This window comes from Trachypithecus francoisi, unplaced genomic scaffold (assembly GCF_009764315.1).
Source record: "Trachypithecus francoisi isolate TF-2019V2 unplaced genomic scaffold, Tfra_2.0 Lachesis_group17, whole genome shotgun sequence".
Lineage (NCBI taxonomy): Eukaryota > Metazoa > Chordata > Mammalia > Primates > Cercopithecidae > Trachypithecus > Trachypithecus francoisi.
Window position 1 is genome coordinate 69,018,698 of NW_022681462.1, and position 13,743 is coordinate 69,032,440.

Below are 13,743 nucleotides of genomic sequence, written 5' to 3' on the forward strand. Positions count from 1 at the left end.
CTGAAGAGGGAGGATGGCTGGAGCCCAGGAGTTTGAGACCAGCCTGGGCAACATAGTGAGACCTTGTCTCTACAAAATTTTTAAATCAGCCAGGTGTGGTGGTGCACACCCATAGTCCTAGCTACTCAGGAGGCTGAGGCAGGAGGATTGCTTGAGGAGTTTGAGGCTGCAGTGAGCTATGACCTTTCTTTTTTTAATTGGAGAGATGTTTTCTAATGCTAGATGCTGTGAAAGTGGCAGTGGTGCCTTTAACTGCTTCTGAAAGCAACTGTATTTCCTTCATGACTGATATTTTTTCTTAAAAAAAAAAAGGCAGGGAGGTAGAGTGTTAACTGAATTCTTTGTCAAATTAAGAGTAAAAATTATTTTCTGTAGCTCTCTACTTATTAAAGCACCACCATTAATGTTGGCATCGGCTACTTATTGAGCACCTACTATGTAGTCTTCTAGAGGTGGAAAGGAATTTAAAAATATATGGCATAGTTCCTGCTCTTGAGGGGATTCGCATTCTTACTGGGAATATATGACAAACACATAAAAAGATAAACAAGTTATACCACAAGAAGTCACAAAAAGATGAAGAGACTTAAACTGAGTCTGAAGATTGGCAGAGACGAAGGAACTACAGAAAGGGCATGAAGCAAGAGTGAGCCTGGGCAAGGTGCATGGCTGACTGGGAAACGGTAAAAACCCAGTTTACTTGAGATAAGTCAGTTCACCTAGGACTCTGAAAAATATGAGATGGTAGCCAGAAAGAAAGAAAGAGCCTTACTGAAGAGAGCAAGCCTTGGATGTCAAATCAAGAAGTCTGGAATTTCACTGTAGACAAAACAGAAGAGTTTCACATAAAGCAATATTTGGGAATACTGTGTTAGAGACATGCAGGATAGATGGGAGCAAAGAGTACTTGGAGGCAGTTAGAAAGCTACCGGAGAACTCCAGGTATCAAGTGATGGGGACTCACCTGCAGAGTAAGTAGCAGCGTTAATTATTACTAGTTTCATAAGCTAGTTTCATAAAATATAACTCTATTATTTTGGAGTTATGCTACAGATGTAGCATCAAGATTTTTCAGAGGATGCTACCAAAATAAAATTGGTGAGGTGTGTGATAGTTTTTAAACCTGTCTAGTAACTGATCAATTTTAGTGATAAACTGATGAAAGGAATTTTATTGTGTTGACATTTTATTTAATAGGTTGTGACTTCTGTAGTATTTCACTTTCCATGTCCAGTCGATTTGGCATTGTGCTTTCAAGCACTGCCAGCCTGATAATAAGAGAAAAATCTAATTTCAAATGCATTCATTAACTTCAGGGAAATGAAAATCTTAGCTTAAATACTGGCAACTCAAAAAACTTGGCAGTGATCCTTTATGTGTTCCAGACAACTACTGTTCAAAATGCAGTAGGTGAGTTCCTAATTTGTCATCAGACAAGGAGAAGAAAACTTGCAACACTTAGAAGTGAACCTTTGCCTATTTTATCAACAAACGCTTCAATAGAGGAACAGCTTCTGAAGACACCAGTCTGAGTACCAAGACTGTGAATGAACAGAAACCAAATACCCCTAATTTACTATAGGGAACTGCCTGAGAATAAAGACAAATTGTTTAAACCCAATTTTTTTTCTATTATAAATCTGATGTTTGGGACATATCAAGGATGCTGACCATCTTAGACATATCCATGTGGAAACACAGCACATTTGATCACCCCATAGCCAGGCAGGCCTCGTTGCAATTTGATTCCTCTATCTGAGCTGTTAAGAGCTTGGTTTCTTTACCAAATAGGAAAACAGTCAAGTAATGCAATCCTGAATTTTCACTTTGACCTGCTGTTTGTAGCAACTGCTGTGTGTGAGCCATTGAAGTTTTGGTGCTGTTGCCACCTTCTTTTCAGGCTGCAGAAAGTCTTTTTAAGAGGATGTGGCTAAATCACTGCTTTTTTCCTAGGTCCATCTGGTCATGTGTGTGTGTGACACTCAAGATCACTAGTGGATCTTGAATACCGAGTACTCAATAAACACAGACTGGACTGTTTCCATCTTCGGCTCAACCCACACAGTTGGAAAATGTTTCTTTGCCTTCCTCTCTCCCCAGTTTCTACAGAAATCCTTGTTCCCTTTACTGATTTCCATAACCACAGAACAAGTTTGGAGATCAATGTGTTTTTAAGCTTTGAACCTTCTGAATCATGGTTTAGGCACAAATTCTCCATAACTCAGATTTGCAACATATAAAATACAGTTCTGTTAATTAATCCTTTGACTTAAGGGATGTTAGATATTGCCTTGGGGTTTTTGGAAGACAAGAAGCAAGACAGAACTGGCCCCTAACAGTGTATATTAGTCTAAGAACACTGGATGAGTTAAGTTAAATGCCTAGGAAGCATAAAATTCACATCCATGTTAAATATGAACATGCTCAGTATTATACTCGGGGAATGACTTCAAGGTGGAAGTTTTCATTCTTACAAACGTTTATTTTGCTCCAAATTTATTGTGTTTTTCTGTAATGATGTGAAAAGTCTTCATTTCCCTTTTCCCCAGTGTTGAGGTTCAAAAAGCCAGATCTTAACCAGAAACTAATCTTCATCTCTTCAATGTCTTGTATGTTGATTTAGTTTCATATGTAAGTATTTATATTAGTTTTCCTCAGGGATTTATACATCGACATATATATATATATATAATATATATATATATATTCCTACACAGATATATACAAGCTTTTTATCCTCATCTTACCACTTGACAATACAACTTTAAGTATGTTTTACACAGCTGTTCCTTGGTCAAGGTCATTTGCAAGAGCAAGTCGGTTTCTGAAGAAATCTTGTTTGGTGGGTGAAGGATCCATTGAGGGATTCTCATTAGTTTTTTCCCTGTATTCTGATCCACTGGACCTAAAATCTCAGCACACAGATAAAGTACAGGTTGATTTGGTTTTAATTGTTTTCAAATATTTTATCTATCCCAATTGTTTTGCATTTGTAAAACAGTTGCTTCCTAGAACTGGAATACTTTTTACTCCCCTGAATTTCATGACTTAGGACATGTGTATCTAAGATTTGCATTGAACATAAAGAGAATATCTTTCTAATGCTTTATGGGGACAATTGTGATAACTGTATATGTCAGTGTAAGATATTGTGTAATTACATCATAATAGGGGAACAAAAGCTCAGAAAATTCAAGAAATCCTGTTTTTGATTCAATGAAGTAACAACTCCACAAATTACCAAGGACCTTAAATTAAAATGGATGGAAATCATGGTTCTCAACCAAGGTTATCAAGGACCTTCACTGAATTTGGCATTACATTACAAACTCTTGCTTTTGTTTGTTTTCATTTTTAAATGAAAGATTTATTGAAGCCAACCACACATATATGCTACATTTGGTAGAATGGAGAAATTCATACAGTAATCAGATTGCAGAGATACTATAATCTCAACCACCACAAAAGAGACCAAAGCCAATCAATAGTCAACAACTCAAATCAGTCCATTTGAGTCCCCAGTCGAGGGTGCATTCTTCCTTTATCTTGGTTAAGCCACTTGGGTAATCCATTCCAGCTCTGCACCTTCTCCAGTTTTCTCATGTCAGAAGTCCCTGGAGGGAGGAGGCTTTCTGGAAATAACCTCTGAGAAGCTAGACTGGGGCCCTTTGCCTAGCTTAAACTCTGACCTAGAATGGGTAAAACTAGTCCAGACACTAAGAACCAATATCAAAAAACCTCATGCAGGGTGTATGAAAGTGATGTTAAACATGAAGTTGCTTGTCCAAAGCTCCTATACAACTGACCAAGTTCTCCATATGCTGAGGCTGTCAGGTATGCTTCTACTATCCACCAAAGAAGGATCCATGGCCTGCGAGTCCTTGCACTATCATTGGTTTGCTACTGTTGAGTCCTCACTCTTGTTATTAGATAAGTTAATCATGACTATCATTTACTGAATTAATGGGCAGAATTCAAACATCTCTTTACATTATTCAAGGAAAGAAGTTGGATCCACAAAGACTAAAAACCCTAACATCTGAAAACCTGATGACTGACTAGATATTTTCACTTTGCCCCCGATACTCAATATCACAGATGAAGCCATAGCCGCCCACCATGCTTTCTACTTCTGGTTGGTAAGAAACACCTTTCCACTATATCCCAGTGCAGAGAGGAAAAACTATTCTGTCTCTCAACTCCAGTACATCTGGGTACTCATCAAGCAAGATATCTGGGTGGGATGAGGTTCTCTTCCTTTTCAGGAACGCCCCTGAGTTCTCCCTTGAAAGAGCCTCCACATGGCCCACCCTAAAACTCCAGGCCTTCTCTCATCTTTCACAGATCCCCCCTACCTCCAATTCAAATCATCCCTGATTAGTGCAGTTGTGCCCCAAATTTAGGAAGATATATTTTTTACCATCTCATTCTTTATCTATGTCTTCCACTATTCAGAAGGCTAGAAATGCCTATGTTTCAGGGGCAGGAGGTTGGGGGCAGGATTTGAATTGGGCTGCTATTTCTTCTTGTTCCCCCACAGGACAGTTACTCATCAGAAAGTCATTAGCCAAAACTTGAAATCTTTGCCTCGTATTTCCCCTCTTAGCTACATCTGGTCTATCCAAAACCCAACATGTCACACTTTGATGGTTCCAACATGCAACTGTTTAGTGTTTACCTGAAAATAGGAAAGCTTTGATGTCACCACCAGCCCCAAGGACCACAGAAATCTTCACCAGTTGCGTTCCCATTTCTGAAACAAATGCCAAAATCGCCCTGTCTAGTTTTCAAAGTCCACAAACTCAGCTTAAATTTTTTTAACTGCTCTTCTCACAAATTGTACCTTCCCTATGTCTCCAGTGTCTGAATTTCTCTGCATTTCTTGATATTAATTAAACTAACAGCTAAATTGCTCATCCTTTTCGAAATCCAGCATTCTACTATAGCCATGACTAAAAGCTCATTTTCATCCTTGTAAAAATCATTTTAACTGACCTCTTTATAATGCTTACATGTATATGGCCACCTGAACTCTTCCAAAGGTGTAGCCGTTAGGCTCTTAAGTAGTGCATACCTAAATTACTAGGAAATAACCTGCAGGATCAAGGAGAAAAGGCCAGCAGATTTGCTTTTATTCCCTTTCTCTATAAAACAGAAATGGCTTTTGAGCTCCTGGAGCCACTGTGGTTGATTGCAGGGCATATCTGAGCAGACATTATAGGGACAGGCAAACACTCGCTGGGGAAGGGTACAATGGTTGCCAGGACATACTGACACATAACCATCCAAGTATTTGATGGAAAGAGGAAAAGACAACAGACCTGTTGCTAACTTTTCCTTTCATTCAAGTGACAAAGAAAATAGCACATTGAGTAGGTCATACCAATTCTAGATTTGCTATTAACCTTGAAAGCTTGTTTGGAGCTGGGGCTGGGGGTAGTTGAATCCAGTGCTGCAAAAACCTCTGACTTAAGAAGGCTTGGTTCTCTCATTGGAAAAACTATCCTCCTTGAAAGCTTTAGGAGACATGCATCTGTCTCAAGAAATAAAGGAGCAAGGAAACACCCATCCTGTCGGCCAGTCAGTCAGCCCTGGTAATCAAAGCAACAGCCCTGTGTGACTCCACCTTTACTTCCAGACAACACTTCAGATTTTAAATACAAAGGACAGCACCTGTATGGGTATGGTGGAGGCAATCTGATTGACGGAGGAGGGACTGATCTATGAGAAAGGACAAGAGGACTAAAGGAATCCACTGGCCCTTTACCGAAGGAGAATCCCAAACAGCTGCAAGAGGACTGACAGCAATTAACCAACACGAGTTTGGAGAGCCCAAAGCAAATGAGCATTCATTTAATAAATATTTGTTGAGTGCCTACTATGTGCTACATACTATACCTTGTATTAATAGTTAGGTTACCCTTAAATTGATCTGTAAGCTCCTAATGGGCAGGAACTATTTCTCTTACATCTTTTGTGCTGGACAGAACCTAGTATATTGAAGACCCTTAACTGAATGGTTGATTTCAAATGGCTTATTGAGAAACATTTGTAATTTAGGTTAAGTAATCTAAAATGTTTACCCCTTCAACTATCCCCTTTAATGTTAAAGTTATATAGGAAATGAAATGGAGAAGGAGAGAGAACTCCAAAGTGGGTAAGAGTGGGAGAGGGACTTGAAATGAGCTTTAAGGAGACAGAGAATAGGTGAGATAAAGTTATCAATGGATTCTTTAGCAGCCCTGCTTTCTATTACATGGTCTGTTCAACAGCTGAGGCTGGGCATATACAAAAACGGCTGGGAAGACACCAAAAGAAGAGGATTCACTGAGATAAAATGATTACATACGGGGACCTGTAGAAGTACTCTCTCTGTGTGTGATTGAGAAAATAGACAGTGATGGGATTGATGGAGCGTGATGACAAGAAGGGAGACACTCTGACGCATGTAAATTTTAAAGTGCTAAAGAGGAAGAGAATGAGCGAGGAAGTAGAATTAATCATTTGGAAGCCATATTCCTTATCTTCTACTATCCTGAAATTTGAGGCTAAAAAGAGAGAGAGTACCATCTACATTCCCTACTCCTAAGCTATCTCACGTGATCCTCTTCCCCACTGTCACATCTGCCATCAAGAATACACGTTAACATAAGTGTTGCAAGATGTATATATTGAGATGAAGTATCATTTGCCTCAGACTTCACAATAATCTAGGCTTAAGTCTTTGACAGCCTCTGTATAGATCCTTCTAGAATGGGACAGTTTGCCTTCCATCCTGTTCAAAGGCAGGGGAATAAGTATCAGTCTAGCTAACATCAGCCTACCACAGTAAAGTCTGTTCCCTCTAAGAATCCTCATTTAAAATGTTTAAAATCACTTAACATTTCCAAACGTTAAGATATGTAGCCTTTATTCTGATCAATTCTGGGTACCTTTCAGGGATATGTGACCTTGTATCTGCCCAGGACAAATGTGCCTGAGATGGAAACAATCAGAAGGTCATTCTTTTCCCCAAATATTGTGGGTATTTGTCAGGATTTTTTTAATGATGTCAACTTGACTCTCCCTTTTGAATCCTTGTGGGTATGAGCCTTCGGCCCTCCCAGCCTCAGAGGGAAGAGAACCCTTTCTCAGGTTTTCTGTTGCATCTGGCTCCATGCCTAGCTTCATCCCGAAGCAGCATTCTGGGTGTGTGGGGCCACCAGCCAAACAAGCCCCTATGGAACAAAAAGTGTGTCAGTGTAGACAGGAATGAGCCTCCAGAGGGCTGTGGGGGAGGAAGGCAGCGAGCCCCAGACATGACACAAGTGGCTTTGCTGGCACTGGCCCATTTGGACCTGTGAGACCAGGCTCTACAATGGTTCCAGTACTCAGGACTGGCCACTTCTTAAAGTTCCAGGGCTTGCTGCCAGCCTGACCTCCTGATAGGCAGGAGGAAAATGGGCTGAATGTCTCTTCTGGTTCCTTCCTATAACTGTCCACAGGCCTGACTTCAGAGTGCAAGTTCCTGTGTAATGGCTGCGACTATGTCGCTCATATTCCTATACAAGTGTCTTGCATAGTGCATGCACATAAGATTGAATGCTTAATTGATGAGAAGAATGGTGTGTTCTCATCTGAGTTAAAAGCCACTGCCCTTCCTGTGCTACACTGGGGCCTCCCTGACCTTCCTCTCTACCTTATAATGGAGCAAATTTTCCATGGTCCTCACATGAAAGCACTCAGAAAACGCTACTTAAGCTGCCTCTTCAACCCATGCAAAGTCTCCAAAGTGCCCACTGCAGCACCCTAAGCGCCTGATGGTACTGACTGCCCTAGGCCAGGTCTAAAAAGCCAGGAAAGTCTGCCAGACTGACAGTCATCTGTGTGGCTCCACCTTTACTTCCACTCAGACAACACTTCGGATTTTAAATACAAAGGACAGCACCAGTATTGGTGGCGGCAACATGATTGATGCAGGAGGGACTGATCTATGAGAAAGGACAAGAGGACTAAGGGAATCCACTGGCTCTTTATCTAAGGAGAATCCCGAACAGCCACAAGAAGACTGACAGCAATTAACCAACATGAACTTGGAGAGCCCAAAGCAAGTCCTCTACATTATACCAAGGTCGGTGGGGAGCTACAGAAAGATAAAACCTGGCCTTCTACATGCTAGGACTTTAAAAGTATAGGTCCGAAGGCTTCATTAATTTCTTGTTTCAGGTGATAAAAAGATGTGATTACTCAGATCAAGCTACAACAAAGTCAAACTACAGATAAAGCAAATATCCACACTAGAAAGGGCTCTGGTGATTTCTTCAACAATCTCCCACTCGATGCAGGGACCACTTTCATAGCATCCCTGACCAGAAGCATCTCATGAATCCATTCCCTCAGGCCGTAGCCAGCTCCAGTTCCATGCAGCTGCATTTTTAGGAAATGCTTCCCCTTAGCCACTGCTCCCAGTTCTGCCCTCTGAACCCAGAGAGGACAAATCCACTCCCTCTGCCTCATGTCACTGGTAAAACATTTTCTTACATCTCTCTGATAAATAGGAATTTGTAAAGGGACCATTGGTGAATCTATTGCTCATTGCTTTCCAACGGATAGCACCCAGTCATTATAAATGACAGTGGGCAAAAAATGGCTGTTTTGGGAATACTGTGATTAAAAAAAAAAAAAAAGGTAGGCTCAAGCTGTGCCCTTAGGATTGTGCAGTCCTTAGAAAGATTCAGGAGTCTGGCCGGCCATGGTGGCTCATGCCTATAATCCCAACACTTTGGGAGGCCAAGGCAGGTGGATCACTTGAGGTCAGGAGTTCAAGACCATCCTGGCCAACATGGTGAAACCCCATCTCTACAAAAAAAAAAAAAAATAGCCGGGGGGTGGTGGCGGGCACCTGTAATCCCAGCTACTCGGGAGGCAGGGGCAGGAGAATAGCCTGAACCCGGGAGGTGGAGGCTGCAGTGAGCTGAGATTGCGACACTGCACTCCAGCCTAGGCAGCAGAGCCAGACTCCATCTCAAGAAAGATTCAGGAGTCTAAATCCCAAGGGTGGGATGGAGAGGTGTCTGTTTCCAGGTTCTCCCACCCCTGTCAATTTGACAGATGTTGGCACTGGGTCAAGAAAGATGTAAGTCTATGATCCTGGAAAGAGGAATACAATTCTCAATTCTTCAAACCCTGAATAAGGTGGGTTGAGGATCCTGCAACAGCATGCAAGCATACACTGGGTTCCTTAGCAAAACTGAGAGAGAATGCAAGGCCATGGCTAAGTGCAGAGTTGTTGCTCTTCCTTCCTATTCCCCCATCTCCAGTAACAACAGGCAGAGACCAACAGTCAGAGGCCCACTAATCTCAGTACCACCCTCCCCACAGGAGGATAATTACAATGAGACAAACCAGCAAAAACAAAGTCCTCACTCCAGGGCTGCCCCCAATTCCTCCATCGGGACCATAATCTAAATCAGCCAGTGACCTCGACCTTCAAGGAAAAGGTGATTTCCCTGCGCTTCCTCACTTATCGGCAACTCTCCAATGGCAGCAATAATGCCTCTGTTTAACTTTTCCATCTACTAAAATATGAAGACTTGTTATTTAAAACTGACTGCAAGAACATCCTCCACCAAGAGTAACTAAGCAGCAGGAAAAATCTAAGGGAGAGAGAGGTAGGCTGAGCCAGTGGAGATTGAAACAGCAGTCTCTCAGGCAGGCAGTGGCTGGACTGGTAAATCCCTCTACGGTCAAATGCTAATGCTCACCTCTCTCTTCCTTGTATTTTATGCTGGGGTGTGGCCACTGCCTCCTAGACTGTAAGACAGTGCGGACCAAAATGCCTGGTGGGTGATGTTTTATACAACAACGACTTCGAATCTCAGAAGGACCACAGGAGGAAAATGCCTTGTTTTTGCCTCCTATGGAATACAGAAACTCCATTAAAGTGATTTCTAACTAGGGCCAAGCCAAATCCACTCATTCAGGGAAAGCACTAACAGAAGTCCCAATAAACATGAATTAGCACCCAGGATGACAACGGGCCCCCAAATGCAGACGTACTGAGATCCCTTAGACAACTTTCCACAGATGGGGAGATGTGATGGAGCACCCAGGACACCCAACCCCAAGAGCGGATCCCACTCCTCCCAGTCTAAAGGGGCTTTGATTGTCACCAGCTCATTTCTCAAGTGAACCACCTCTGCCCACTCCTCTCGGGACACATGACTTTGGGAACAAGGAAGAAGGGATAAAAGACAGAAGAGGCAGGGCAGACAGCTGAGTTTGCTTCTACTCTGGGAGATTACAATAAGAAACATCTTCACCCCGCCAGAATTGTGGCTACTGGGTGCAGGCACTGTACTTGAAGCAGCTGTGTGAGACCAGGGTACTTGATACTTATTGTTAAAACCTCAAGATTTAGCCCAAAGGGAAATGAATTACAATGCTGTCTTGTCTGAGGGCTACTCACTTCTTTTTAAAGAGCTTGCGGAAGGAGCTGCGAAAGCCCCCTTTCTGGTCTTGCCTGGGATTTTGATCGCTGAAAGATGTTTGTTCACTTTCTCTTTCTTCTTTGGGACAGAATCTGGTAGTATCTTCTAAATGCATCTCCTGGAAACAAAAAAGAGGGATTTTTTTCTTTACTCCTTTCCAACGTTATTATGGATCCTGACTATGGAACAATTTTGTGGTGTTGTGACTTTCCTCTCCCATGCCAAAAGATTACCAGTGGGCACCCAATCCCAACTAAAGCAAACCTAGGCTAATGAAGAAACCAGTAGGTGAAAAGAGGATAATTTCCTGCTGAGTGTAGTATTTTCTATGTATCAAGGCAAATAGTCTAGTGTAATATATAACAATAATTAAAGATAAGGAAATAAAATTAGCTAATGTTTTAAGAGAGGACTGCAAGAACATCCTCTACGAGTGAATAAATTCTTATTTTGACACCAACCCTGTTGTGCTAGAAAACCCTCATATCTCCAGGTGTTTCCCTTTCTACAAAATAAGGATGTTCCTTACTTGTAATGCTAGTTTTAAACTCATATTCCTAACTCTCCATTTTAAGCATAAACGAGGGAAGGCAGTTTTGAGAAGTCAGACCTGTTTAGAAGAAAATGTCAACTAATACTTTCAACCTGAAAATATGCCTGTAATACAGTTTTTACAATTCTTAACCTATGCTATTTGGAGTATAAAGTAAAATAAGTTAAAAATAAGGCTGCATCTTTTGTGACCTCTCTAGTTTTTTAAGTGTGAGATGTGCTAAATAGAAGTGCATGTATATTTATACGCATACAAGCCAGATATGCACTTATATATGTTTATATTCCATATGAACAAAGTATTCACCTTGAGGTGACTATAATTTAAAAGCAACTTTAAAAACAGCTGCTGAATTTTGAGTAACCTTTAGAAAACCCCAAGTAGTCAAAGCAAAAACCACACCAATGATGCCCTAGAAGTCTCATGAATTAAATGGGTGACTGCTTGCTGACAGAGAAGCAAAGTGTGAGGATGGATTTTTTTTTTTTTTTCCTAGGAAACATATATATGAGTTTGACTTTGAGAACTGGGGGTTGCAGATACAGAAATTCTCTGAGATTCTACTAAGATTCATAACTAGACCATGGAGATAGACATGCAGTGTTTCTTAAAGTGTGGTCCCGCCACTACAGGATCAGGTTGGGCCTTTATTTAAAAGGTAGCTTCTTGAGCCCCATCCCAGACTTTCTGAATCAGAATCTTTGCAGTGAGGCCTAGGTAATCCTTACGCACACTTAGATTTGAAAATGAATGATTTAAGGGAGGGGTCCCCAACTCCCAGTATTGGTCTGTGACCTGTGAGGAACTGGGCCGCACAGCAGAAGGTGAGCAGTGCGGTGGGTGAGTGAGCGAAGCTTCATGTGTATTTATAGCCATTCCCCATTGCCTGCATTACTGCATGAGCTCCACCTTCTATCAGATCGGCAGTGGCATTAGATTTTCACAGGTGCACAAACCCTATTGTGAAATGCACATAAAAGGGATCTAGGTTGCCCACTCCTTATGGGAATCTAATGCCTGATGATCTGAGGTGGAGCTGAGACAGTGATGCTAATGCTGGGGAGTGGCTGAAAATACAGATTAACATTAGCAGAGAGGTTTGACTGCACAGAGACCATAATTAATCAATTGCTTGCAGACTCATATCAAAACCCTATCCTATCAGTAAGTGGCAAGTGACAATGAAGCTGCATCTGGTGGCAGGCTTTATAGTGGCGAGTTGATGAACTTCAATGGTACAGCTGCATCTGGTGGCCTTAAAAGTAGGTTTGAGACAATTTCAAATCTCCATACGTTCTGGATTAAAGTCAAGGCAGAATATCATGAGATTGCCACAAGGCACTGAAAAGCCTGCTTCCATTTTCAGCATCCGATCTTTGTGAAGTGGGGTTTTCTGCAGTGACAGCAACCAAAATGAGATTACAGAGTAGACTGGATGTGACACACTTTGGGTGTCAGTGTCACCCATCACCCCCAGATAGGACCGTCTAGTTGCCAGAAAACAAGCTCAGGGCTCCCACTGATCCTAGATTATGGTGAGTTGTATAATTATTTCATTATATATTACAATGTAATAATAATAGAAATAAAGTACCCAATAAATGTAACGCACTTGAATCATCCCGAAACCACCTCCCCCTCCGCAGTCTGTGGAAAAATTGCCTTTCCCAAAACTGGTCCCTGGTACCAAAAAGGTCGGGGACCACTGACTTAAGGCATGCTTCTGCCCACCTACACTTAATGTTTATATCAATCACCTGGGAATTATCCTAAATTCTGATTCAGTAGGTCTGGGGTGCAAATTCTGCATTTATAACAAGTTCCCAGGCAATGCATTTGCTACTGCCTCCAAGGACCATATTTTGAGAAATGCGCTTTTAGAGACTATTTAGTGACTAAATCTAGTAATGGTTTAAGGAAAATCTCTCTATGGGACCATGATCTCAATAGCATTTCATACTTTATAAAGCCTACTCAAAAATTGTATCTTCTTTGGCCTGATCCTCCCAACAACCCTGTGAGATAGGTTGTCTTATTTTGAGATAACTGGAGGCACAGAGAAGTCAAGTGACTTGTCCAAAAGCACACAGCTACTGGGCAGCAGAGTCAGGACTAGAACCTAGATCTCCTGACAATCATGTGTTCTCACTAGAGCATACCATCTTCTTTCTTGACTCTAAAAGAGACAGAACACTAAAGACTAGGACTCAGCTGGCTCTGCTGGGCTGGGTGAAAGATATACAAAGGGATGAAACACTAGGAGTTTTGCACATCTCAAAAGCAAAGAGTTGATGATACCTTTAAGGATAGAGTTTTTGAGGGATTTATCTTTTGCAACTAAAACCCCATCCCACCACCACCTCCAACACACACAAACATGCACATATATACTTAGACATGCAGACATGCACATACATGCCCATGCACATATGTATGCCCACATGGTCTCTGCCCACCTGCACTCTGCATGCAACCTCTCTCTAGGACTCCTAACAACCAGGCCATTTTAAGTTTTTAGATAGAAAAATTGTGTCCAGAAACAGCAATTAGTAATGGGAACTCTGCATGCTTGAAAATTTTAATGATATTGCTAGAGAAAATGCCTCTTTTAACTGACTTCCATTTGACATTTCCTTGGTATCTCATTTTGAACTGACTTGACACATGTCTGACACTGTTAGGAGATGAAACTTGCTGTCCAGTATGTGCAATTAACAGTTT

The 13,743-nt window shown here is 41.6% G+C and overlaps 1 protein-coding gene across 8 annotated transcripts in view; it reads right to left on the minus strand.

The window, feature by feature from the left end:
- Positions 1–1,176: 1,176 nt before the first annotated feature.
- Positions 1,177–13,743, minus strand: part of ARHGEF33 (Rho guanine nucleotide exchange factor 33) — an 86,026-nt gene continuing 73,459 nt past the window's right edge. For 2 of the 8 annotated variants that reach the window (XM_033175945.1, XM_033175946.1), the window contains 2 exons: positions 10,448–10,587; positions 1,177–2,905 (listed from right to left, as the gene is read on the minus strand). In XM_033175945.1, coding sequence (XP_033031836.1) covers positions 2,776–2,905; positions 10,448–10,587 — 270 coding nt within the window. In that variant the 3' untranslated portion in view covers positions 1,177–2,775. Of the gene's footprint in view, positions 3,615–4,678; positions 4,754–7,041; positions 7,218–10,447; positions 10,588–13,743 lie in introns of those variants that run through there. The other 6 variants (XM_033175950.1, XM_033175951.1, XM_033175952.1 and 3 more) reach the window with 6 other exon arrangements.